Consider the following 26801-nt stretch of genomic DNA (forward strand, 5'->3'; position numbering starts at 1 on the left):
CAGCTCATCAAAGGTATGTCTTTCTCTTATATATACCACCTATTACAGGAATTAAATATTCGATCCTATACTTGATGACTTTAGTTATAGGTAAGCTTGCAAAGGCTCGTACTGGCAGGGAATTACTCAAAGCCCCTCGACTTAGACTGGACATCTAACAGGCTTGACAACGTGGGAGCCTCAGGTGCGTCACGGTTTATCAATTTCTCCAGCAGACCTCGTCAGGCCTTCAAATTGGTCAACGCTAGACCAGGTACCAGGGGAACGATCCGATATGAAAGAAAGTAGCTGTAATCTAATCGTTTCAAGTTTTACTTCCCGTGATCCGCATCTGGGGGCAGCAACCAGCGGCTATCCAGGCTAGAAGCTAAGAGCCTCGCCTCGTGTATATCAAGCACTGGAAAACCCCAAACCCAATCCCGTCACCTAATACTCTACGCGGATATTGTGGAAACAATGTCGATGCCAGGACTCAAACCCATTATCTTCTATGATATCCCCAGCATCGTTCAGGGTGAATCATGGTCTCCAAACACGATGAAAACAAGGCATGTTACCTGCTTCAGGAGTTCCTCTTCATCGTTGACATTGACACGTCATAGATACTGTCTCAACTTCAAGGGTATACCCTTCCAGACCGTCTGCCTCGAGTTTCCGGAAATCAAGCCATTCTACGAGCAGCATTCTCTTGCACCCACCACCTTGCGTAGCGTCAATGGAACCCTAACGCCCGTGCACACGCTCCCTGTCATCATGGATCCAAATACGAATAGGTTGATCACAGATTCCTTTGCGATTGCGCAGTACCTCGATGAGCAATACCCCGATACACCGAAAGTGCTGCCACACAACACAGCCGCGCTGGTGTGCGCCTTTCACACTGCATTCCATAACCTCATAAAGGATATCATCTTGCTGGGCAGTTTTAGAGGTGCTCAGAAACTCAATCCCAAGAGCAAGGAATATTATATTCGTACTCGGGTGGAGCGATTTGGCATTCCATGGGAACAGTTTGCAACGCCCGAGAGAAGAGAGAAACAGTGGAATGCACTGCGTGCTGCGTGCAATACTGTAGACGGATGGTATGCAACTAGCAATGGTCAATTCATATTGGGGGATACGCCGTGTTTCGCTGACTTCATAGTTGCTGGACTATGCAAGTGGGTACAGTATTGCTTTGAGAACCAGGAGTGGGAAGAACTGAAGGGCTGGAACGGAGGGCGGTGGAGGAGACTGGTGGAGGCGACTGACAAGTATCTTGATTGTTCGAGGTAGTTCCGTTGAACATGATGCGTTTGGTTTACCTATCGTAGTCCACTTTCACTTCTGTCAAGAAATCGAGCCTGTAGTTCGTGTCATCTCTTTCGAGTCTCAATCTCGCCAGTTAGTTTCATCTCTTCTTCTTCGCGAGTCCCCAGCTGTTTCCCGTGTACTACTTCAATTCATTGTACTCAGTGACATTGTCTGTAATAAAATATTGTGACCGAGTTCTCCGCTGGGGGACTTCGCTTGCCCTAAACACTCCGTAGTAAGCGTATAGTGATTTCAAAAATTTACATCACCTACATAATTGATTTATAGATTTCCCCAGCTGATTAGACTTTTGGTGATAAGACCGGATTTCATTTTATTCCCCTTCCTGCATTTTACTTGCGGAACTCAACAAACAAAAGCCTGGGTCCCGCAGCTTGTTGGTGTGTGAAGTACCCCAAAATATCTGAACGCTCAACACCCGTACTAATGGACAGCATATATAAGACCTGCCAGTGTAAGTCAAGTGCAAGATCCCTGTGTAATAATCTCACATCTGACTCCTACAGTCGTGTTAGGCAGAGCGTTAGACGAGGCTCCACAAGTAAACTGAGAAGCGGTAAGGGGAACAAAATGAAACCCGGTCTTTCCGAGTCATAGTGACTGTGAATCCGGGACCGTGTCTAGGGGGTAGCAAACAGTGGTTTTCCCTCAGACTAGCCTCAGGAGCTAAAAGCTTCGCATTGCGGATAGTATCGAGTACTGGCAAAGCCTAACCCCGTGTTGGTACTACTCTACGCGAATATCGTGGAAACAATGTCGATGCTCAAACCCATTATCTTTTACGATGTCTCCAGCATAGTGCAGGGTAAATCATGGTTTGTAGGCACGATACAGACAAGGTATGTTACCCGCCTCAGAAGTTCCTCTTCATCGTTGACACTGTCACGTCATAGATATTGTCTTACCTTCAAGCGCCTACCCTTCCAGACCGTCTGGCTCGAATACACGGAGATCAAACCATTTTACGAGCAGCATTCTCTCGCACCTTTCGCCACGCGCAACGTCAATGGAACCCCGATAACCATACACACGCTTCCTGTCATCATGGATCCAAATACGAATAGATGGATCAAAGACACCTTTGAGATTGCACAGTACCTCGATGAGCAATACCCTGATACACCAAAATTGATGCCACACAACACAGCTGCACTGATACACGTCTTTCACACCGCGTTCTATCAAGCTATAAAGAATACCATCTTGCTGGCCTGTTTTAAAAGTGCTCAGAAACTCAAACCCGAGAGCAAGGGGTATTATATCCGCACTCGGGTGGAGCGATTTGACATCCCATGGATGCATTTTGCAAGCATCAAGATAAGAGTGGCACAATGGAATGCACTGCGTACTGGGTACAATATCATAGACGGATGGTATGCGATGAGCCGCGGTCAATTCTTATTGGGGGATACGCCGTGTTTCGCTGACTTCATAGTTGCGGCACTGTGCAAATGGGCACAGTATTGCTGTGAGGATCTGGAATGGGAGGAAATGAAGAACTGGAACAGAGGGCGGTGGGGGAGACTGATGGAGGCAATTGACAGGTATTCTGATTGTTCGAGCTCCGTTGAACATAATGCGCTCGACTTACCTACATGAGCAGTATGCAAATAACAAACAGGATATAATAATAGTGAATCGACAACTGAAATATTGATACAATATGTGGAGTCATGGTAAAATGCAAGTCCGTACTACACTACTGCGAGTCCGGCTACTGTGGAGGTGGGCGACGGAGAGTAACAGGGGGTTTTGGTGCGGGTGCGGTCTCCCCCGCGGGCTTCAGCCGCTTCGCCAGGGAATCATCCGTGGCCAGATCTTCTTCTCGACCACGTTTACTAGCTGCGCCAATGATAGATATCCCTGTAGTACCGGAGGTAGTTGCAACAGGGGGTGGAGCGCCGCCCCGACCAGGAGCTGCACCTCGGGCGAAGCCTCTCGCGGTGCCGCGCGGAGCAACTCTACCTCGGCCACCTCTGGGGATACCAAGGGAAACTGCACCACTGGTGGGTGGCTTATCTCCACTAGCAGCTGCAGGTTGACCTGCTGGGGCTGCGGCGGCAGGCTTCACGGGTGTTGCGCTTGATGCAGTTGTTGCCTGAGTGGAAGCCGTGGCTGGTTGTGAAGTAGAAGCTGCAGCAATAACCGGGGGCGGCACCTTGGAGGTTGGCGCTGTGGGCGTTTGTGGTGGCGGAGCCTCGGGGATTAATCCAGCTTTTCGCCACTCCAGCACTTGCGCTTCCAGATCCTTAAGCCTGACCTGAGATCGAACAAGCTGACCATCTTTGATTTTGCTCTTCGCCTGCGATTCTAATCTACCCCGCTCGACCGCTGCATCTAACTCTGCGTTATGTCGTTCTTGGAGTTCTGCATCATGAGCAGCGATGGCAGCGGCAATAGCGGCTTTCGTTGCCTCATCGGAAGAAGAACTGGCAGCGTCTGTTTTGGCAGCCTTAGTAGCAGCGTCTACTGCTGCCTTGAGGGCTGTCTCGTGCTGGGTAGTCAGCAGAGCTCGTAGAGCCTCCAGTTCTTGGGCATGCTTCTTCGAGAGTTCCTCGGTGTCTACAGAAGCAACGCCGGCAGCGACTTCACTCTTGGCCTTCTCGACAGCGGCGGCGACAACGGCTGCCTGTTCCGAGTTAAACTTCTCTCTGGTTTTTTGCATTTCTTGAATTCTAGCTTGGAATTTATCATTGGATTGACGGAGGTTCCTGACGTCATCGGAGGCCTTTTTTGCCAATTCATCTGAGGTCTGAAAAAAAAGGCGTTAGTGTGGCTTCACCCAGTCAAACCAAGTGACCAACACTAGCACGCGCTACTGCCTCGTCTCGCGCCTTTATGAGTTCAAGCTTTTCCGACTCCCATGAGCGCGCAGTATCAGAAGGTAGAGTAGAGGATCCAGCTTTGCTCAAAGCCTCCTTTTCTGCTAAAAGCCTGTCTCTTTCATCCCTAAGGGAAGCCTACATAAACAGGGTAAGTAACAAAACTCTGCCTGGCGGGAAAAGCATACAATGAGCGCAGCTTGATCTGATGAACCTTCGGAAGGCGCCTGGGCTTTCACAGCTCTCTCATTGGCCAACGCTTGCTCCAAAGCGGCCTTCTCTTGACGTAACGTCTCTAGCTGGGAGTTCAACTGTTGCGATGCATCAGATGCCGATGCGGTGCGCAATGTGTCTCGTTCGGCGGTCAGAGTTTTAATCTTGCCTTCGAGCTCATTGACAGTGGCAGTAAGTTGAGACTTCTCGTTGTTAAGTAATCCAAGGCTAGATTTGAACTTGTCTACACTTTTCGTGTTGCTATCTTTGTGCATTCTGAAATTAGCTTCGAGACGTGAGAGCTAAAGACTAGTTAGAATGGCGTTATCGTTTGAAAAGAAAATACGTACCCGGGCCTGGATAGTGTTTGCTCGTTCTTCATGTTCTGCAGCCAATTTCTCTGCACCAGCCTTCTGAGTTTTCAGCGTTTCGATTTCGTCTTTCAGCGTTTGGATCTCAGCGGGGTCAGTACGATCATACTGCCAAGCCACGTCAGCCTGACAAAAAGCAAACAATTCCAAACACTTACTTTACTCAGTAACTGCGCGTTGCGTTCTTGCCAACGGCGACTCTCTCCCTCAAGACGTGTGATCTGTGCATCCCTAGCTTGCAGCTCTGCCTGTGCCATGCGAGCCTGTTCCTTGGCAGGTTCAAGCTCTGTGGACAATGCCTGCAGTTTTGCGTCGAGCTCGCGAGAGCGTTTAGCATAAGTTTCGCAGTCAGCGCGGAGGGTAGCATTGCTTTCCCGAAGAATATTGAACTGGTTGATCCTCTCCAACATTTCAGCGTGCTGAGCATCCGAAGTTGCCGCTTCCATCGCCCGTTCCCGTTCCTGATGCCAGCGTCATTCATCATCAATAATGGATACTAACAAGCATACCTCAGCAAGGGTTGCCCTGGTTTCTTGCAAACTCTGAGCCAAATGCTCGATCTGAGCCTTCAAGCGGACGTTCTCCTGTTTACTGAGCTCAAGTTGGAGATCAACTATCTCTTTCTCCTTGCGCAGGTAAGCCACAACAGATCTGAGTTCTGAAACCTTAGTGTCCACATCGCCACGAATATCTGCGTCACCAGAAGTGACATCCGCAGCGGAGGAGTCCGCAGCCTGACGTATGCGCGTAGCTTGGGTGCTGACAGTCTCGAGATGCTGATGAAGAAGAGCATTCTGTGCGGACAGATCCTTGGACCTGTGTTTGAATGAGATTTTAGAACCGATCGGCACCGAGCCAGGGACCTACCGTGCGTTGAGATCAGTGATTTCCTTATCCAAAGCCTCTTTTTGCTGCTTCCAGCTGCTCTCAGATGCTGCCAGCTTAGCTTGGGCATTAGCAGCTTCTGACGTGTTCTCCCTGGAGGTAGCTTGAGCGACGGATAGTTGTTGCTTGAGGGTCTCGATGGTCTTGATCGATTCGGCATGTAGTATCACTTCACGCGAGTATCTATCCTCTGCGGCCTGGAAAGACTAAGAATGCGGGTAGAAAAAAAAATAATGGCAACTTACAAGGGCCCTTTCCTCTTGCTGACGAACTTCACTCTCGCGAGTGGTGCGGTCAGTCTCAGAAGTCTTCTCAGAGGTGCTCAAGTCGACAATGGTATCCTCCAACGTCTTCTTGTCATTAGTCCAAGCCAGCCGCTCCGACTCAAACGTGCGTTGAAGTTCAGAGAACTTATCAGCAGACTGTCGCACATCATCCTCCACGCTGCGCAGTTTATCTTGCAGGGCCTTGTACTCCAGCTGCAAAAAGCGGTAAGAGAACTAAAGCTCTGGTGATTCTAGTGGCCCCACCTCGTTCTTTGAGATCTGCGCCTCAGTCTCAGTCTTGTATTGATCATGCGTAGCATTCAGTGCAGACAGAGCAGCTTCGTTAGCTTGAGAGATCTCTTGGAATTGCTGCATATGACTACGAGCAGCTGTAAGATCGACTTGGGCGACCTTCAATGCAGACCTAGAATTAATCTGTTCAGTATGGTACCACAAACATGGTGCTTGGACACCAACCGTAATTCCGCGACTTCCTGCTCGAGTTGCTGTTCACGTGGAAGGTCTTGCTCAGAACGAGGAACGCCATTGCCAGTCGATGGGCGACGTTCGTACACGGCAAGCTTCTCCTCGTTACCTTGTAGCTGGCGTGTTAGTTGGTCAACACGCTCTTGGAGGTGGACTTTGCTGGTTTCTGCGCCAACGAGAGACTCCCGAACTTGAGATAGCTGTTCGGTCTGCAAAGTATAAGGACCTGTGTATATCCACAAAGAAGGTAAAGCATACCGTCTTGTCCAGGCGGGTTTGCAGGTCCTTCGAGTCGATATCCTTCTGAAGCCTGACGTGGCGGACTGCGTCACGTTCCTGCGAGAGCTGAGCCTTCATGTCTTTTCTGTGGCAGTCAATTAGCCTTTTATTGTATTGAGATACATTCAGATGCCCACGTCTGGTCATCCATCGCCTGAATTTGGTTTTCCAGACGCCGTCGGTCATTTTCTCCCGATCGTTCAAGGTCGCCGTGCATCCTCTGCACATTGGCTATAAGGTCAGTCAGGTGAGATCGTTCCACGGAGAGGGTCTTGTTCTCTTGCACCAAGCGAACTTGGACAGACTTGAAATGACAATACTCAACACAACGTTTCTCGTAAATACAGCAAAAAAGACAAACCTCCCATATCTTCTTCTCTGCACGCAGGTTTGCGTTCTCATTGCGCAACTGCTCAACACGACCATTAGCCTCGGACAACTCCTGCTGGGCTCGGTTACACTCGATATCAATTCGGATATACTGGTCATAGAGTTGTTGGTTGCGCTTGGTCAAGTTGTCGAGATTGCGGGTGTGCAACGCTGCTTCGTCTTGGCTCATGCGATGACGGTCTTAAGTAAAAAAAAAATTAAACGATCAAAAGCACGAACAAACTGTGGAAGTGCCTACCAGTGAGATATTCGATCTTGGCATTGGCCTTGGCAAGTGTAACGTTAACCTGCCCGAGATCGCGATGCGCTTGTTGTAGGTCCTCTCGAAGCTTCACAGAATCCGTACCCATCTCAGCTTTATAAGCCTCGAACTGAGCTTGCACGTCTTCAAGTTCCGCAGCTAGATTGTTCTTGATAGGATCAGCGGCGCCGTTGATGTCACCGTTGACGCCCGCATACAGTCCAGAGCGCTCAGCCCGTGCAAGCATGGCTTTCAACGCATCCCGCTCCTTCATGTACGCCTGGATTGTCATATCGCTGCTCTTCTTCTGTCTGTCAAGCTGTGCAGCCAAATCTTGAATCGCCTCATGCGCCTCTCTCACGGCTTCACTCTGCTCTTGCTCAAGCGCGTCGCGGTAGTCACGCTCTTCCGCCTCCATTTTAGAACCGAGCTCACGTACAATCTTGAGTAGCTTCTGGTTCTGTTCTTGTAGCCCACCGATACTGCGGAAAAGTACGAGGTTGTTCGTGATGACAGCATTAATGTTTTCAGCTGGTAAGGGTTCCATTTCTTCCATCTCAGCATCCGTAGGCAAAGACGGGTCTGTGCGCCTCCCGAGTTCCTTGAGCAGAGTTTGAACTTGCCGACCGAGGTCATCAAGCTGCCGTTGCAGAAGTTCATTCTCTGAGTGGGATTTCTTCAACTTCTGCGATGCTTCTTGGAATGCGTTCGAGTTACCCTCCCGTTCGGCGAGCGCCGTTGAGAGTTGTGAGGCAAGTTGTGCGGCTTCGGATTGTAGGCGGTCGTACTCTTCTCGTTGCTGTGATAGAATGGGAGCCTGAAAAGACAGATTAGACTAGCATTTGACGATTTGGAAATACAACTTACCCGTTCCTCAATCTGTGCCAACACTGCAGAAAGTGTTCTGTCCATGTGATCATACTCGGATGACTTCTTCGCAAATTCATCTTGCAAACGAACATAATCGGCATAGACATCGGTGAACGTCTTTCCGGTCTTCTGTGCTCTGCTGACCATTGCGACCGTCGGGCTCAGGCCAAACATACCTTCCATTCCGGCCGCTTGAGCAGAATTGCGAGCAGGGGTTGCAGGGGTTCCTGGGACGGGTGTTCCGCGGGAGGCGACAGGCAATTCACCACGATTCATGCGCTCGACGACTGTTTCAAGTTGATCAACCTTTCGTTCTGCTTCCTCTCGGGCCCGCTTCTCCTTCTCGACTTCAGCCTGCAGAGCTGCCTCCCGTCGCTCGGCGCGTTCTCCGACACCTGCCCATTCACGTTCAATACCTTCGACAATCTCCTTCGCCTGCTTCTCGCGCTCTTCCATAATGTTGACGAGTCGTCGCAGCCCAGATGCTTCACTAGTGAATGCTGCTTCCTGTTCTGCGAGCTGTACGGTCAGATCCTGCACACGTGCAAGAGCCTGCGTGAGCTGGTGTGCTTGAGACGCGTGCGCGCTCTGGAGAGCCTTGAACGCACTCTCCGATGCGGAGTGTTGCTGGGTGAGTGAGTCATGTGCGGCTTGCAGGGTTGCGAACTCAGCGTGTTTCGTGCGTCGGTACTTGGCGTGTTCTTCGATTTTAGACGATAATTCGACGGTTGCTCGCTCAACTTCGGACTGTGCGAGTTGGAGTTGCTGCGTAAGAGAGTCGATCTTGAACTAAAAATGCGTTAGGCGAAAACGCGCCAGGTTTCAGGTAGAGTACAGATACCTTGTTGGATGTTTCTGATGAGCGAAGCTCGCGCACTTGACTCTCTTGTGTTTGGTGTTCTTGACGTGCTTGTCGGAGGCTGTTGCGCAAGTTTTGCACCTCATCTAAGAAATATAAATTATGGATTCATAAAATAGATGTAAATAGCGTACCGTCGCGTTGCGTTGCATCTTCCTTCAACCTATTTACGACACCCATAAGGTCACGTTTTTCACGCTCAGCGTCCTCAACGCGATGTTTGAATTGATCGAGTTCGGTCGATGAAGTGTACTGCGAGGTACTGAGGTTTGATATCTGTGCTTCCAGGCTACTCTTCGATGCAGCTGCAGAGAACATAAGCTTTGAGTGTATTGTGTCACGATAGGACTATACCTACCAAGCTGCTCCTTTTCTTGCCTCGTGACTGTGAGTTGGCTCTGAACATTCTCGAGGGAAGTTTCGAGACTTTTTGTCTTGTTCTCCGCATCTTGATAAGCCTGGTCTAGTTCCACTTCCTTCCGTTCGACATCGGCCCTCGCCTCCTCTAGGTCTCTCTGGGTGGCATTGGTTTCGGTTACTTGTGCAAGGAGCAATCTGTATACAGATACTATGGTTTCAGGGGTTGGGGTAGCAAACGAGACTTCCGGTATCAAGCTTGAAAGTGCTTCAACATCGATGTCGGTAGGTAGTGGGATGCTGAATGGTTGTGGATAACTGGACTCGTCTGTTTCGTGAGTTGATGTGCCATCGTAGTCGTTCTGGACGGCTGCGGCTGCGGCAGCCTTGCTTTTTCGCCTTGTGCCCACCATGTAATATGGAGAGAGACAACGACCAGAGTCTTACAAGAAATTGCAGACAATGCAACGCCTGCTATAGACTCCCACGCCACGGCACATATGCATACTTATTTTCCCTTTTTGGAAATGATAGTTCTGCTCTTGAAATCCAAGAGTTAGGCTACTGATCGTCCTTCTTTCAACTTTCGACTTTCGTTTACCATGTCTTTCTTCAATTCAATAGGGTGAGTTTATGCTCAGAGTTGTAAAAACTATCTAACAATTCATTATAGTCGTTCCATGTCGCGTACACCGCGCGGACCAAAGCGTTCGCCTACACCAACCTCTTCGGCGTTCTCTTCTGACATGCCACCCCCACCTGTACCTTCGTCTCCAGTCACACCTGTAGCACAAAAACCTCTTTATTTGTGTAGCCCATTTGTAGAGGCAGCACTCGTCAAAGGCAACTTCAAAACCATCGTCGTTCTTCCAAAGTATGTCGACATCATGGAGTGGGTAGCTGTCAACGGTATGTCCATCAGTCTCACTTTACCGAACCGTCTCAAATGGCGCCTTAGTATTTGACTTTTATACCAACCTCAACGAGTTTTATGGTGTCATATCGGAGTGCTGTACGCAGCAATCATGTCCGACCATGTCTGCGGGACAAAAGTACGTGTCTCGCTGTTCTGAGCGCGTTCGTTCATGAATTATGCCCTGCAGTCTCAACTACACATGGATCAATCAAGATCGCAAGAGCGTTCACCTTGCTGCGCCGACCTACATCGACTATGTGATGACATGGATTCAAAACCTTCTCGACGATGAAAATGTTTTCCCCACAAAGTCTGGTAAGTCCCTTTTTAATTTACCCTACCTCCACCTATAATCGTTCGTACAGGACATGACTTCCCTCAGTCATTTCCCTCGACCGTGAAACACGTCTACCGTCAGCTCCTTCGCGTATTCGCACACATTTACCACGCGCATTACCCTCAAATTCTGCATCTCCGTTCAGAGCCCCACTTCAACTCCCTCTTTGCCCATTTTCTCGCATTTGGTCGAGAATATGAACTGTTGGACATCAAAGACGTGAAAGGCGCTGCTAACTCACCTGTTGGCGCTGGTATGCTTTGGGAGAGGTGGAGAGAAATGGGAATCTTGGAAGGTTAGATTACTTGCGGGACAAGTATATGGTGTGGTGGATATTTGATTCTGTTGGATGGTCTTTGTTCAATCCGTTGTATTAATGTTGATAATCTGGAATTACATTGAATTTTTGCCGTCATTTTGCACAGCAAGATCAGAGTCATATTGCGATGCTATCATTTGACCCGTGCGTGTGATTGACCGCGGGCCAAGTATATTCGTGAATTTGTCGTGAATTCACCAAAAGAGTAGTGCGCCGGTGTGTGTTTGATGGCAGCCGAGTTTGGTTCTCTTGGGGCCCGTACTAGTAGGACTGTCGTCAACCCAGTAATGGTGCTCTCTGCATTCTATAGTGTCATCCGTTCGGCACTACCAATCATCCAATAATCTCTGCGGAATCGTGGATCTTCAATGAATTGCTCCCGCTCCCCAAACATGCCGGCGTGATGGTGAATTACGTACTGCAGCGGCACTCGCAGAAAGTTACGTTACTTAGCTGCATATACTAGTGTAAGCTTTAAGCTTGAATGGGCTCTTGCATCTTACACTCACACTCACACTCACGTCAAAGTAGTCCCAATTTTAATTCAGACACGGGTTTCGGCTTCTATGAATCATTCTTGCTGACGAAATCGGAAAAGCAACCGTGACTGTGCTCGTTCCGACGGAGTACTGTGCACAGTCACTTGTGCCTGTACAAAGCCGTTCAACTTCGTAGCCCATGCCGCCATCAAACTGCCAGAGAAACGGTTATAAATGATCACCCACTTCAAATCAAACATAACCATGAACATATCTACCATCCCTGTACCCTCTCCATCAAGTCTCTGGACAACCGTACGTTCGGTTGGCCCATTCAATGTCGCTTGTTCATTTGCTGCATTATGGGCTTTTGTGAAAGTCTTAAGGATGCTTCGTTGGCGATTCAAGACGACTCAACTGCCGGGTCCGCCTCGTACCAGCCTCATATACGGCGTTTCGCACGACCTCGCCGCATCTCACGATAGTGCTGCAATGTATGAACGTTGGGCAACGGAATATGGGGTCACCTACATGATTCCGAGCGTCCTCGGGCAGACTAGAGTCGTGCTGTGTGACCCAAGAGCTATAGCACATTTCTACGCCCGGGAGACATGGACATATGTACAGACACCCCTTTCATTGGCGATTCTGGAGTCATCAGTATGTCAACGTCATGATCTTATCTTGTCCCTCTCATATCTCTTGTCAGATCGGTAAAGGGCTGTTGTGGTCTCAGGGTGAAGCACACAAGAGGTGCTGTTCAGCTTTTGTCCTTACACAAGCCACTTACCTACTACCTGCGAATTAGGCAGCGGAAGGCCCTCACGCCAGCATTTAGCAATGCAGCGATTCGGAAACTTACATCGGTTTTTTATGACTCAGCCTACAAGGCAAGGATTTACAATGTGGGAAATGTAGCGTCTCTAAACTTGATACCTTACAGGCTAAAGGAAAATGGGACTCTGTCATAGAATCGAGCAAAGATGGCGACGCCGTCATCGAGGTCCAGAACTGGTGCGTAGCTTTTCTGACTTTGCAAGTGGAATTCCTAATCGAAACGACTCAAAGGATGAATCATATATCGTACGTGAAGATACTTTACTATTGACGCCTCAAACTAACGCAACATCAGTCTGGACACTATTGGCATTGCAGGTTTCTCCCATGATTTTGGTTCGCTCGATGGAAAGCACGCCAGCGTGACCGAAGTGTTTGATACTTTCGGAAGCAACCAACAAGCCTCAGCAGTGAACCAAGTTTTTATCCTGCTCGCATCAGCATTCCCTATCATTCTCAACATTCCCAATAAGCGGCAGGATCTGTTCAAGAAACTTGGGGAAACAATGGGACAAATATCTAACGAGTTATTAATTCGTAGCCGCCGAGAGAAAGATCTGAATATGAGCGAGAAAGACGAGGAGAAGTCCATAATCGGACTGTTGAGTACGCTCTCCAAGAGATTCCTCGTAGTCTCGTGATTAACGCAGCGATCAGTTAAATCCGAAGATCAGAATACCGAGCTTCATATGTCGCCGGAGGAAGTATTGGCTCAGGTCTGTGGAGACGATGTATCACAGCCATTATTTAAGAGCTCACATCCTGCAGATGAAGGTCTTACTTCTCGCGGGTTATGAGACGACATCCAGTAAGTCAGTTTCTTGTCCGCTGCTATCACACTGACTGAGTCTTTGTCAACAGTCAGTCTTACAGTAAGTTTACTGCACGATTCCTCCTGTGCATGCTATTCATGTGATCATCAGTGGGCACTGATTGAGCTATCGCAACACCCCGACGTCCAAATCAGGCTCAGAGAAGAATTGCTTGCGTTTGGCCCTGATCCGACATATGACCAATTAAAGGCTAACCTCCCATACTTGGATGCGGTTGTCCATGAAATTCTACGAATTCATCCTCCAGTGCCGGAATTCACTCGTCTGGTAAGTGTGCGCGTCCACATGTGAACAGGCATAGCAACTTTAGGTTTACAGGCAGCGGCAGATGACGTCATTCCCTTGAGCGAACCTGTGCGCACGGTGTCCGGGACAATGACGGACAGTATATCTATAGCGAAGGGTACATTGATCACGATATCAGCCGCGGCGATCAATCGCTCTTCGGCCATCTGGGGACCTGACGCAAAAGAATTCAAGCCTGACCGTTGGCTGACTGAAGAAGGCATTCCTGGAAAGGCCAAGGAAGTCCAAGGTCACAAACATCTGCTGACATTCATCGATGGCCCGAAGACGTGTCTTGGAAAAGATTTTGCGATCATGGAATTCAAGGTGAGTGATGCAAATTAACCAGTTTGGACGTCACTTACTGCGATACAGACGGTTTTATCGGTTCTGGTGAAGAGCTTCGTGTTCGAGATGCGGGATGGACTGGATACTCCAGTTGAAATTGCAAGAGGAATTTTACCTCGTCCTCGGGTTGTTGGAGAGGATGGTATCGGGGTACCTTTGAGAGTTCGCCGGTATGAATGATTCGTCGCGGTGCACCAGATTTTACTATAAATGTTTCTCCAACTTATTGGAAGCTTATGTTGTATTAGGATCGGAAGGATTAATACAGTAATATGGACATTATATAGCTTTATACATGCTTTGCTATCCTCTTGCTAGCTAACACTGTTTAAGTGATAAGCAATGTACACCTCGGCTTGTCCTCCGAGTCTTCGACATTCAAATATTCAAGAATCAAGACTGCGACTCGAATGCACTGGATGCCTTGGCGTCGATGATGACTAATTTGAGAATCAACAGACTGAGTCGATGTAAAAACTTGCAAGATTGCCACCTGTTCATCATGCGCTGTCATTAAAATAATACCCGTATTATGATTGATGCACACCCTGCACAGTGTACATGTGGTTCGTGTCACTGGTCCGACCGTGACATCGGGTGTGGGAACTTCGTCGTTATCGTGCGGGCGAGGTGAACAAATTATTGTACAAAAACCTCTACTTACCAATTAAAAATTGTTAAAAGTTATGTAATCGTTAAAATCAAAACGTTAGTCAACAGAGTCGCGCTTGCATACACCTTTCACTAGGAATGTTTTCCCCGTAAATCGTTCGAGGTTCCCTGCGAACAGGTCTTCCCACAAGGGAAGAGCTGCTCACGCACTATTTGATCAAGTTCACATGGCCCAGCTCAAGACCTTGGCTTCAGCGCCAGTATGAACAAGACAGACGACCCTGACGCTGACTCTACGGCGTGTATAACGTATGGTCTTCAGGGATCGTGAAAGAGTACGGCTCATTGTGTGGGTTTAACGTTGAGTCAAGATGTAGAGATAGCTCAACAACCTGAAGAGAGCAACCACTGTCTTCAATGACTCGGAGGAAAGCCGGGTTATTCCTCAATGTTCAACACTCGATAACGATACCAGACTTGAGGTGTACCAAGTCTGATCAGCCCTGGGCTCCTACCGCTTACCCTGGATAACCCGAGTATCCGAAAGCTGATCCTCAGTCATTTGGTCGCGAATCCCTCTCGTCCATTTGGATTCCATCCCAGCGGAAATTCATGCACAGATTCAGCAATATGGGCTGCGTGAGCTTACAGGTAACGATGAGCTTTCACCCTCATCCACCCTATCGGAATGTCAGCCTGTTCTAACGGAGTAAGGAATCACGATGGAAAAATTAGTTCGCAGCCCCAGGGGGAAAGCAGAGATCGAAGAGATTATGCAGAATACCGGAAGAGAAATAGATTGTTTTGTAAAACGAACGTATGTGGAAACGGGGGGGAGATTGCATGGTTTGTCGATCCTCCAGTGAGTGAACCAGTCGTTGACTACTTTGCGTCGAACGCTGAACATTTGCATATCGTTTATTTATTATATCAGTGGTAGGTTATGGTCACACTCGTGGTCAACGATTTACAACTTGACATGATAACAGCATTTATCCAGCATACTCGCGCACACATAATTTCAAATGCACATTCTACAAGCGCATATATTCTCATGTGAGGCAGCTTCGAGTCCGTTCATCGATAGCGTGCTTATCTAGATCTTGTCGAACGTTGTTGAAAAACAAAAGTCAAAATAGACAAGTCCTAGGTGTGTATTTACGAGGTCGTCCGTCATTGGTCCATCATGCGCACACCCTTATCATTGTACGATCTACAGGCCCATGTCCGTTGAGGCAATTCAGCAGGAGCAGCAGTCGCTGACGCTGCACCATGGACCGACTCGATAGTATTATCCTTACACGTCTTATCTAACATTCCCCAATCGAACGAAAATCACGCCCACTCCACTGATTTTTTCCTGACAGCACGTTGATCAACTCTTGAAATCACTAGCAACTTGTGCGTCAGTACCAACGGCCATTCTGCACCGATGTAAAAGCAGAAAACATGACCCACAATCACAGGCAGAACCAAAAATACTGCCATGTAGGTGAGTCATGCTATCAAATATAAAAATCACTGATACTCACGCAGTCGTTATATTTGCAAGTCTGACAATCGTCGTTAGTCCAGCAAAAACCTGAACAGTGCTCGGCAACAGCATCATTGGGCGTGGCAGAGTTTGATGAAGCCAAAGCAGTCACGACGGCGAAGATAATTGCAAAGGAAAAATGCATTGTGTGAGGATGTGATGCGATGAAATAAACCTGAAGGGTTGGTAGGAAGACTCGTGGCTTGCTTTTATATGCTCAATACGCTAAATACTGTTCTTCGTGGTTTTACGATAAACCTATAAACTATTAATATCGGAATTCAATATCTAGAATTTCAGCAGACATTTTGTTGGCAATTCGGTGCGGATGAAGCAATTGAAAATCCCTCACCAGTAAATGTGAACCTCAAATCTGTTATCCCCATACATCATACAGATGTTCAGCCGAAAATTTGCCTATTTAAGGGCCAAATTTTGTATTTTCCTTGTTTGTCATCTACAACTTTGCCTGCTCAAGCGCTCAGTTTGGGATGGTCCAGGAACACCTCAAGCATTACTTCTTGGTAGTATTAAAGGTCAGTAAGACAGTATTATTATGGTGGATGAAACCCACTGAAAACTAACTATGACAGGAGGAGTCGTGGAGTGACAATAAGTGATTTTGTCAGCGGCTCAGTAGAAAAACATGAGAACATGAACATGATAAGACATGTAGTGAGCAAATCTGCACATTTCAATATATGCAGGGGTGGGTTTCCTCATGCACATAGGTGCTTTTTTTAATGAAAAACATATTTGCGCATTTGAATGCATATACTTGTTCCCCTTGCCAGATGATTGAAAATGTGTGTGAATATGCTCAAATAATATTAGGCACTGTAGCAATGGGGGTACAAAAGTGGTACAAAAAAGCTCAAAAACACATATAGCAGCTTGAAAACATGATGCATGCGAACAGCGGCTTGAAAGCACTTGAAAATGTGGTAGGAAATAGTGATGCATTGGGCCCGGCCTGAGGCCCTGAGGCCCTTTGGGCCAAGCCAAAGCCAGGCCCAAAGTGAGGGCTTTATAGGGCTTTGGGCCTGGCTTGTAAGTTGGACAGGCCTGAGCCCAGGGCTCTGGCCAGAGCTTCTCACTTAGGAAACTGATGGCAAATTCTGCGCAATGATGTACAGTTTATGCGCCAAGGTGAGAGCTTCTTTGTGCGACTAATCTACCAGCAGAACACGATGGCACTGATTTCTGATGATGATGCACCTGTCACTGTCACCGCGCAGGCCAAATGCACTATCATTCCATCATCTCGCCTTACCGACTCTAACAACAGCGCAACACCAGAACTCAGCAGCCACAGAAACATTCAACCTACAGCTATCAGCAACTCGCTTGGCACCAACCCCAGCAATCCTGGCAAGTGCAATTTGGTGGATGCAGCCTGTTCTTCATTGACAGAAGATTTAGTGGAGTTGTCCAGTGAAGGACATGAAACTGCGGGCCACAAAGGTAAGTTGCAGCATCTGTATCTATATACTTACAATTTCAATTCTATAGGCAAACACCTTCATCAGACTTGCAATCTGTCATTTATGGATGATGTCCATTCTTCTGCATCTCTCCTTGACAATGCACCAACAGAAGATGTTGAATATTCTAACACTTGCTACGTACATTATATAAGCACACTCATTTTTCACTTCCTTCACAAGCAGTAAGAGCCCTTCCTCAGTGACTTCCATTAAGTCTACTGAGCTTGTGTACTCGCTACAGGTTATGAGCCCTGCTCACGTTTATTAAAACTAAACTACAGTACATGAAAAAGACCTGTCAAAATGTCTAGCTCAAATGCAAAGCTCGGAGACGATTTTCTGCATGTCCCAAAAGTAGTTGTGGACAGAGAAAACTGGATGACCTATAAAGATAGGTTGTCGTGGTCAGTCGACGCTCGTGGGTTCCTCGAACACTTAGATGGGACTGAGAAGAAACCAGTAGACCCCTCGACGTTGCCAACACAAGGAACATCATGGATACCCAGTACGCCAGAAGAACTACGAGAGCTCTCAGCATACAGGAGTGCCATCAAGGAATGGTGCATGGGCGAGGCTATAACGAAACAGCAGATAGCCAGCACAATCCCAGACTCCCTGTTTATTCAAGTTAAAGGCTTACCAACAGCAGGAGGAATTTTCATGCACCTATCCAATCTCTTTGAAAAACGCTCCCGCATTGTGTCCGTCGAGCTACTATGAAAGCTGCAGGACCTGAAGTGTCCAGAGAAGGGCAATGTGCGAGAGCACTTCAACAAGCTGCACGTCATCAGAGAACAACTATCTTCATTGGGACATGCACTGACAGACAAGAGCTTCATAGCCATCATCATGAGCTCATTGCCAGCATCCTATGATCCCCACATATCAGCACTCATGGTGTCTGCAAAAGTATTGAGCATCCTGCTTACCGGATGTCTTGATGTCCACCATTGCAGATGAGTACGATCGTCGTGCTTCTAAATTGAAGAAGAACGGCTCATCAAGCGAAGACGCAGCATATAATGCCAATGCTGGCAAGCGAACCAGACACATCAAGGGCAACTGCCACGGCTGTGGCAAGTATGGCCACATGCAACATGATTGTCATGGAGGCAAGGGAGGTGAGAAAGCGGATGGTAAAGGGAAGAACCCTGAGACTGCAGCTAGTACCAAGGACAAAAAAGATGAGGAGCCTGAAGGTGTATGGTTAATGGATGATACAGATGAGGCAGGAGAAGAGCAGACATCACTCACCTATGCAACCTTAGCCACATCGAACCCCCAACGCAAATCTCGAACTGAACTGTTTGACTCTGGTGCTTCGAGACACATGTCGTCCCACCACAATCTATTCCAGAACTTCGTTAGCATCCTGCCAAAGCCAATCACAACAGCCGACAAACATACCTTTGAGGCCACTAGAAAAGGAGACATCCTCATCACCCTACCAAATGGCGAGTCCAACACTCGAATCCTCCTCAAGGATGTTCTGTATGCACCCAAGATGGGTGTCACACTTGTCTCCATAAGCTGTCTTGCAGCGGCAGGATATGCAGCGTTATTTCATGCAGACACCTGGAAAATCTTCAATGAGAAGAAGAGGCTGATGGGTGAGATCCCAGTGAATAGAGGCCTGTATTGTGTCAAAGGCCCTAAGAAACCATTTGCTGGAGTTGCAAAAGCAAACGAGCAACTCACCATATGAGAGGTCCACGCCAGACTTGGGCACATTGCCCCAGAGAGCATCAAGTGCATGATCAAGGAAGGCATCATCACAGGAATCACGCTGGATCCCTCAGATGCCACAATAGACAAGTGCGACTCTTGCGAGTACGCGAAGGACACGCGCAAAGCCATTGGCAAGGCTCGAGATCCACCCAGATGCGAGAAGTTTGGCAATGAGGTCCATAGTGATCTGTGGGGTCCATCTCCAGTTAGAACTCCTGGACACAAAGAGTACTTTGTATCATTCACAGATGACCACACAAGATTCTCTCACCTGTATCTGTTACGCACGAAGGACGAAGCCTTCAATGTGTACAAATCGTACGAGGCCTGGGTGAACACGCAGTTCGACACGAAGATCAAACATTTCCATTCTGATCATGGTGGGGAGTTCACTGGGGACGAGTTCACTCATCATCTCAATGGCAAAGGAACAGAACGCAAACTCACCGTTCACGACACACCAGCGCACAATGGAGTTGTGGAACGACTCAATCAAACCATCGTCGAATGAACACGTGCACTGTTGCACACCAGCGAACTGCCCAAGTTCCTGTGGGGGGAAGCCATCATGCATGTCACCTGGTTGAAGAACCGGACAGCGACACATGCCCTGGACAACAAATCCCCATATGAGATGCTATACCAGAAAGCACCAGACCTGAAGAACTTACCAGTGTGGGGCTGCCGCATCAAGGTCCACTCAACGAATGGCTCAAAGCTCGATATGCGAGGGATTGATGGGAGATGGGTGGGATTCGACCACGACAGCAATGGTCATTGAGTCTACCTCCCAGACACCAGACAAGTAGCTGTGGAAAGGAGTATCAGATTTAACCTGACAGAGGTGAGCATACCCCTAGACCAGGAAAACCGCACGGTACAAGACGATGATGTTGGTCCACCCAAAGACCAAACACCGAGAGGCGACGATGCTGGTCCACTCAGAAACCGCATGGTACAAGGTGATGATGTCGGTTCAACACCTCCCAACCCTCCTCCCAATGACCACCTAGGCCCACAATTTGAGGCAGCTGCTCCACCCAGAAGATCTGGAAGAGTAAGAGTCGAGTCAGCATACATCAAGAGTCTGAGAGACGGCACTGGTACAACTGATGGCAGAAGTACCAACTTACCTCGTGGTATGCGACCCGCCGAGGAGGCCAGCAACCTGGCTGTTGAGCTAGGAATGGTGGGGGAGTATGGTGAGATGGATGAGGACGATGAAGAAATCTTTGCAATGGTTGCTGGGGTAGCGGCAGTAGAGGGAACAGATCCCACAATGGTCAAAGAAGCCACTGTGAGAAACAACTGGCTGAAATGGGAAGGTGCGATCAACAAGGAGTTACACTCGCTGGAAGAAGCACGTACCTGGTCAATTGTTGAATGACCAGAAAACATTAATGTTGTTGGGTGCAAATGGGTCTTCAAGTTGAAGAGGAACACTGATGGGGAAATTGAAAAATATAAGGCAAGATTAGTCGCAAAAGGGTACTCCCAAGTCTAAGGCCTTGACTACTACAACACCTACGCTCCGGTAGCGCATCTCACCTCCATTTGCACAATCCTTGCTATAGCAGCACGTAATGACTGGGACATAGACATTTTCGACTTTCACAGTGCATTCCTAAATGGGAAGTTAGATGATGATGAGGTAATCTACATGGAATTACCCGCTGGACTCAACGTCGACGCCAAGTACAAGAATCCCTGTCGCCCGTCTCCACGTTGCACTCTACAGATCCAAACAAGGCACCCTCAAGTGGTATCAAGAGTTGTGCTGCCTTCTCAAGAGTATGGGGATGAAGAGAGCAGAATCTGATTGGGGAGTGTTTTACAAACACACAGGCGCTGACATCTTGATCCTCGCAGCCCATGTTGATGACTGCACAGTTGCCGGCAGCAATAGCAAACAGGTTGCGATTTTCAAGTGCGACGTAGCTGCTCGCTACAAACTCATGGATCTCGGCCCAATCGCATCCCTGCTGGGCATGAAGGTCACTTGCAACCGTTTAGTGCGCACCATCTTATTCTCCCATGAAACTTACATCAACTCTATCCTAGCTAAGTTCAACTTTGCCAGCTTGAATGTGCTGTGCTTGGATTCACGCAACTGAATAACTCTCACAATGGACAACATCTTGGGCAGGCATTGTTCAAGATAGCAGATTGAGTGGGCATTGCTCATAAGGTAAGGTGTTAAAATCTTGGTCCCCTGTGCTCACATGGGTATTAGGTTGGCCACATTACATGTGACAACACCTCAAATAATGACACAATGCTTGATGAATTGGCTCGTTGGATAAAGCAAGGGACTGGGATGATATGGATCCCAAAAAAGCGGTGCATCAGGTATAGTTATGTTATGATTTGTTTCGTACTTTTACTAACATGGAACCTGAAGGTGCTTGGCTCATGTTATTCACCTTGCGACATGAGCTGTCATCTTGTCATATAGCAAATCCCCATACTATAATCCCGAGGATCCTGATTTGTCTGTTCCTCAAGCCCATGGCCATCGAGACAAAATTGGTCTTGTACAGGCCATTGCAGTCAAGGTTTGTCATTTTCTTGATTTTCTGACTATCATTTGAGCAACTATATTTCAGGCATGATCCTCAGCTCAATGAAAGCAGCTTTGGAAGGACATCCAGACCTGTGCACCTAACCCGAGCCCTGTTGTCTCGCAACTGTTACTTGATATGCCCATTCAATGGTCCTCAACTTATGTCATGCTTGACTGTGCCAAGAAGAAGAGACCTGTATGTATAATAATCAAATGACGAGTTGAAACTGACTACTGTTATTTAGTATGTTGATACTTTTGTCTATGAGCTTGGCCTTCATGAGGCAAATCTTATGAAACGAGCCAAAATCGATCAATTGAAGCTGTCCGAGGATGAGTGGGCTCATATTGCTTTATTTACATCTCTGCTCGCTGTGAGTACAAAATTCCCTTTGTAACTTAAGCTGATTATTACTTTAGCATGCTGATAAAGCTCAGCAACGTTTCTCATCTGATAGAGGAGCATCCCTTCACCTTGCTTTGCCAGCTCTTGAGGCCTTACACAAGGCCTGGTTGATACATTCCAAGAATCCCAAGTATGAGTCATTTTGTCAAGCCCTACAAGAAGGTATTGCACAGATCCATGAATATTATGACCAAAGTTTGGAGTGTGATGCATATATTATTTCAATGTGTAGGTGATCAGTGGCTTGTAGCAGTGTTGATATTAACTGTATTAGTGCTTGACCCATCCCAGAAGGACTCTCATATCAAACATTTCTAGGGTAAGGCCATACATGCCAAGGCTCTCAAGGAAGCAGAACAAATGGTGGGTCTTCTGTTTCGAGATATGATATATGCTTACACCTAGACTAGTTTAAGGAAGAGCATATTAAGTTGTATGGTGGAGGTGGATCTCCAACTGCCATGGTTAAGGGAGTCCCACCTCTACCTTAACTCACCTATTCTAGTCCCCAATAACATGTCTATCATTCAGTGGTGGGGGGTAAGGTATCATCTTATGTCAACTGAATTATTGCTGATCTAGCTTAATGTTTTAGGTTAATGCTCATCAGTACCCTGTCTGGGTATTTCTTGCCTGTGATCATTTGTCCATCATAGCTACTTTAGTTTCGAGTGAGCGAGCTTTTTCTGCTGCAGCTCTGACTATTACAAAGTGTTGTAACTGCTTGAAGGGTGATGTTGTGGAGGCAATTCAGGTGCTTCACATGATGTATCAATGTGATTTGATCTTTTGAGAGGCTCATACATCAACTTTAGAGTTAGCATCAGAGGGACTGGATGATAATGAGGAGGACATTTCAGATGTAACAGATGCTGAGTAGTATTGTCTCTTGTAGTAGTCAAATAAATGTTGTGACACATTTTTAATTTATAAGCCCAAGCCAGGCCAAAGCCCTCCTAAAGGGCCTGGCCTGTGTTTTTTCTAGGCCCGAGCCCTCTAAAGCCAGGTCCAATGCATCACTAGTATGAAATGTGTATGTTGGATCATACAGGGTTGGATCATGCAGAATCAGATCGTGCAGAATTTAATAGAGACATCCTTTGGAGACAGATTTGGTCTATGTATCGGAAGCAACCTAGTAGATGATGATTTAGAAAGTCTATTGAGAGAGAATCAAGGACTTACAAGTGTAGCCACTTCCTCGTCGTATCCCTACTGGTCAGTGTGAATGAAATCAACTCGAATATAAGAGATTATATCACTTGCCTTTCATTGCTCTAATGTCAGATTCCCATAATAAGCACAAAATTCCCCCATTGTCTTGCCAATTTTGATTTGCTTCAGCCAATGAAGAGCGCATAGATTACTGCAATCCATTAGTAAAGCCAAAGTCTGAGAAAAAACATGTACTGTCCATTCTTAGTAGGGCTTGGGCACATTTTCAAATTCTTGCTTCCTGCCTTGCCTTTCTGATTGGCTCTGTCAGATGGGATAGACACATTTTCAGTTGGAACAGGAGGTGCTTGCATAGGTACAGAATCAGAAGGCAGCAGAGGAATTTTCATGCCAGTGGCAGCCAGCATGAGCAACGAGCTAAAGAAAGTAAGTAACACTAACAAATAAAAGCAACATACAACCAACATGGGATTGGATACAGTGATTTTGATTGGTGCAGGTGTAGTGGTAGGTGGCTGTGGTGGTGGTATATTCTTCTTTTTCTCAAGTGGATTGCCAGCAGGATGAGATGACTTGGTGATAGGGCTTGGAAGAGTAGTGGGAGATTCAGACTTTTTTGTGCTCACCATTGCCCAGGTGGTTGATATGTTCTTTGAGTCTCCCAATCAATGCTCTATATACGACAAAAAGTTGAGCCCAATAGAATGACATTTCCTACAGGACTTCAAAGTAATTCTGGAGGTCAGTATCGACATCTTCATAACCTATGTCACATTTAACCTTGTAACTTCAGCCCCCACACAGAGCTCAGCAATCCATGTCAAGCGAGAGCACTCTCATGTTGGGTCGTATGGTTCCAGCTTTTGAAAGCTTACTTGAGGATTGGAAGCAGGTGGCCAATAGTGCCCCGCACTGTACACTGCTCATCAACATTGGATTGGCTTGGGTGAAGAAGTATGATGACAGGATGTCCTGCACAAATGCATATGCTGTTGCGATATGTCAGTCCCTTGCATTTCTATAAAATTTGATGTCTTATGATTGGTTTATAGTTGTTGATCCCACATGCCAAATGTCATGGGCTACAGATCATTGGGATGAGAACCGGGTAAAGTCAGCAAGAAAAATTCATTCTCAATCTAGTACATCTAGCTAGCAACAGCATGTGCTCATATGTCCTGTAGATACATGTCAAAAGAGCACAGCGGACCTCCAACATACCGGCTCCAACCCAATGACCCTCAAGACTACAATCACACACGCTAGGCTCCCGTATCTACAGACTTCATGAGGGGGATGCACTGCCAGTTTGCGATGATATTGTCCAGACAATCAATCAAGAGTTTGGGGCTTATAGCACAGCTAATATCAGCCCCAAGGGAACAAATATACTTTCCTTCTGGCAGGTGAGAGTTGTTTCCGTCAAGTGACATATTTTGTTGTTGACCATGAGGTTTTGACCAGATGTCTGAGGCAATGTTCCCAACGGTTTACGCCATTGCTATGGACTACCTCCCAATCCAGGCATCTGCTGTTCCCTGTGAGCAAGTGTTCTTATCAAGCAGCAAAACATACACAAAGAGGCATAATTGCATCAGCCCAATCCTCATGGAGGCGCTACAGATGGTGAAGTTCTCCTTAAAAAAGGAGCAACTTGACTTTACCAAAGGTTGGGCGGCGTCGCAGTGGGCCATGGAAACTGTGATGGTATTGACAATGGCTCTGATGAGCTTTTGGCACCTGTCTCAAATGGACCTACAGATGACAGCCATGCACATGACACTGTTCTCAAAGCCATTGCAGAGCATGAGTGCGATGACATCGACAACAAGGTTGTTGTCTATGATACCTGACATCTCCTTGATCTTTTATTGTTGTTTCTCACTTTTTGTTTACCATCACACACTCTATGATTCTTCTTGCATTGTGCTTGCATATTAAATTTCAGCTGTTATCTGACAGTCTCTTCATCTAGGCAATCTGGATATTCTTCAGTCCACTACTGGGTAATATCCTTGATATCTGTTGTGCTCAAGTCGTGCTGACCAGAGATGCCGCTCATTCATCGACAACAACAAGATGTCATTGAGCTTGAGCTTACTGATGGTAAATTTGTTCAAGATCATCATTATTGCCATCATATGTGCCGCCACTCAGGTGAGTTTTGTTTCCTTTATGTATTTTACGCTTCTCATGTTTCATTTCAGCAATCACCCATGGATGTGCTAAGCTATATGCTACAATCAAGGACACAGCAACAGCTGCCCACGTAAGCCCAAAAATTTTCTATACAGGGCAGAAGTCTAGGCATACAATATCAAGTGTCCTCAGAATGGGTGTTTTTAATTCTGGTAAATGAACTTCTATATGGTTCCTGAGCAACTACTAGCACATTTGAAACACAGTACCTGATGTCGCGTTTCACACTCGACGTGCTCCATGCAGACATCATTGATACACTCTACCAGATACTGATGGTAGTTGTCCCCTCTGGCAATGTGACTCCTCTTTCAAGAGGTATGTCTCAGAATTCCATGATAATATAGCTGTCTACTCATGTCACATACTGTTTGAATGCCTTCATGATGCTTTGTGCATGTTGTGATGTTGGCTTGTTAGGGTTAGTTAAAATATGACACACATCACAGACCCAAAGGAGATGAGAACAGATCTGATAGCCATCAGCAGGAAGTATTGCACTACATAGTGTTACAGGGTGCTACAGAGTGCTACAAAGCACTCAGTAGCAAATTATGTTTCTCCAATCTAAGTACTCAGCTGATCAGCACTTGGTAAGTGACATATTTATCTTTTTGATTGAGGCATATTGAAATGTTGTTTCCCACAGTGACAAAATGAGACAGCAATATTCATTCAGCCAGGTGAAACAACAAGGAAGGATGGATCATCAGACTCTACTTGGTATGTCTGCTCTTGATGTCACGCTACCCCCATCTCAAACCAAGCTTCCTCAACACCTTTCTCACCCACTTCTTCACCCGCCCTTCGTCCACTGCTCCCTCAACTCCCTCGATGTTTCTTCTCACCCCCATCTGCAATGATCTTTGGCTTTGCAAAGCTGCTGCCCTCCTTATCTCTGCTTGCCCCACCTTGATCCTGCGAGCGTGATCCACACTACAGTACAACTAAATTGAGTGAGTTTTTCAAATATCTGATCAAAATATTGACTTACATTGACTTGGGGGCCCATCTTGAATGACAATTGTCAATATCAGATACGAGTTTAGATTCTAGCACGTGTTGTAGGACAGACGGTAGCACTTCCTATTTCGCAACATGAGCCCTGGACCTTGGCTATTATTATCACAATATATTTATAAATCAATGCAAATATATTTTATATCTATTCTAATTTTAAACCTGGCTGGAGCTGGCTTAAAGCCTATGAAATGGCTTAAATGACTGGATGGAGCCATATATTATGTAAGCCTCAATAAGGTACATGGCTAGCCTGATTACAGCTCCGCTCTCAGCTAAAGCCAGCCACAAGCCAGAGCTGTGGCAACACTAGCAATACATGTGTCTTGTAATTACAATGGTAATGCATTACTCCCACAGGGTGAGGTG

At 47.0% G+C, this 26801-nt stretch overlaps 8 protein-coding genes across 8 annotated transcripts; 7 read left to right on the forward strand and 1 right to left on the reverse strand.

Annotated features, from left to right (window-relative positions):
• The first annotated feature begins 280 nt into the window (after window positions 1-280).
• On the forward strand, window positions 281-1692 carry EDB93DRAFT_416014 (uncharacterized protein). The gene is made up of 3 exons (XM_041456307.1): window positions 281-548; window positions 603-1528; window positions 1582-1692. Exons 1-2 carry the CDS (start codon window positions 457-459, stop codon window positions 1273-1275), a joined length of 765 nt encoding a protein of 254 aa, XP_041307570.1. The 5' UTR covers window positions 281-456; the 3' UTR covers window positions 1276-1528; window positions 1582-1692.
• A 375-nt stretch (window positions 1693-2067) lies between these two features.
• EDB93DRAFT_1250605 (uncharacterized protein) lies at window positions 2068-2913 on the forward strand (the record flags this gene model as incomplete). Its single annotated transcript, XM_041453037.1, has 2 exons — window positions 2068-2153; window positions 2208-2913. 2 exons carry the CDS (start codon window positions 2068-2070, stop codon window positions 2911-2913), a joined length of 792 nt encoding a protein of 263 aa, XP_041307571.1.
• On the reverse strand, window positions 2719-9909 carry EDB93DRAFT_1147386 (uncharacterized protein). The gene is made up of 18 exons (XM_041449525.1): window positions 9355-9909; window positions 9131-9301; window positions 8979-9082; window positions 8135-8926; window positions 7265-8084; window positions 6998-7206; window positions 6774-6940; window positions 6616-6721; window positions 6349-6566; window positions 6136-6295; window positions 5851-6084; window positions 5588-5802; window positions 5230-5536; window positions 4879-5181; window positions 4700-4828; window positions 4325-4651; window positions 4119-4274; window positions 2719-4066 (listed from the first exon to the last, which is right to left on the reverse strand). Exons 1-18 carry the CDS (start codon window positions 9764-9766, stop codon window positions 3029-3031), a joined length of 5868 nt encoding a protein of 1955 aa, XP_041307572.1. The 5' UTR covers window positions 9767-9909; the 3' UTR covers window positions 2719-3028.
• Window positions 9896-10984, forward strand: EDB93DRAFT_1147390 (Mob1/phocein). Its single transcript, XM_041449526.1, has 5 exons — window positions 9896-9978; window positions 10027-10262; window positions 10312-10405; window positions 10457-10584; window positions 10635-10984. Exons 1-5 carry the CDS (start codon window positions 9956-9958, stop codon window positions 10904-10906), a joined length of 753 nt encoding a protein of 250 aa, XP_041307573.1. The 5' UTR covers window positions 9896-9955; the 3' UTR covers window positions 10907-10984.
• Window positions 10985-11377: 393 nt separating this feature from the next.
• Window positions 11378-14090, forward strand: EDB93DRAFT_1206149 (cytochrome P450). The gene is made up of 11 exons (XM_041450990.1): window positions 11378-12064; window positions 12114-12157; window positions 12213-12294; window positions 12348-12487; window positions 12537-12847; window positions 12899-12957; window positions 13010-13049; window positions 13103-13113; window positions 13165-13341; window positions 13393-13686; window positions 13735-14090. The coding sequence occupies exons 1-11, from the start codon at window positions 11639-11641 to the stop codon at window positions 13885-13887; spliced, it is 1737 nt and encodes a 578-aa protein (XP_041307574.1). The 5' UTR covers window positions 11378-11638; the 3' UTR covers window positions 13888-14090.
• Window positions 14091-17043: 2953 nt separating this feature from the next.
• Window positions 17044-17526, forward strand: EDB93DRAFT_1250609 (uncharacterized protein; the record flags this gene model as incomplete). Its single annotated transcript, XM_041453038.1, has 2 exons — window positions 17044-17317; window positions 17366-17526. 2 exons carry the CDS (start codon window positions 17044-17046, stop codon window positions 17524-17526), a joined length of 435 nt encoding a protein of 144 aa, XP_041307575.1.
• A 117-nt stretch (window positions 17527-17643) lies between these two features.
• On the forward strand, window positions 17644-18060 carry EDB93DRAFT_1085514 (uncharacterized protein; the record flags this gene model as incomplete). The annotated part of the gene is made up of 1 exon (XM_041445916.1): window positions 17644-18060. One exon carries the CDS (start codon window positions 17644-17646, stop codon window positions 18058-18060), a length of 417 nt encoding a protein of 138 aa, XP_041307576.1.
• A 7232-nt stretch (window positions 18061-25292) lies between these two features.
• On the forward strand, window positions 25293-26342 carry EDB93DRAFT_1104135 (uncharacterized protein; the record flags this gene model as incomplete). Its single annotated transcript, XM_041447391.1, has 6 exons — window positions 25293-25370; window positions 25421-25482; window positions 25695-25730; window positions 25862-26005; window positions 26062-26135; window positions 26293-26342. The coding sequence occupies 6 exons, from the start codon at window positions 25293-25295 to the stop codon at window positions 26340-26342; spliced, it is 444 nt and encodes a 147-aa protein (XP_041307577.1).
• Between the last annotated feature and the right edge of the window lie 459 nt (window positions 26343-26801).

This window comes from Suillus bovinus (assembly GCF_016758785.1).
Source record: "Suillus bovinus strain UH-Sbo-P2 chromosome Unknown EDB93scaffold_29, whole genome shotgun sequence".
Taxonomy (NCBI): Eukaryota; Fungi; Basidiomycota; class Agaricomycetes; order Boletales; family Suillaceae; genus Suillus; species Suillus bovinus.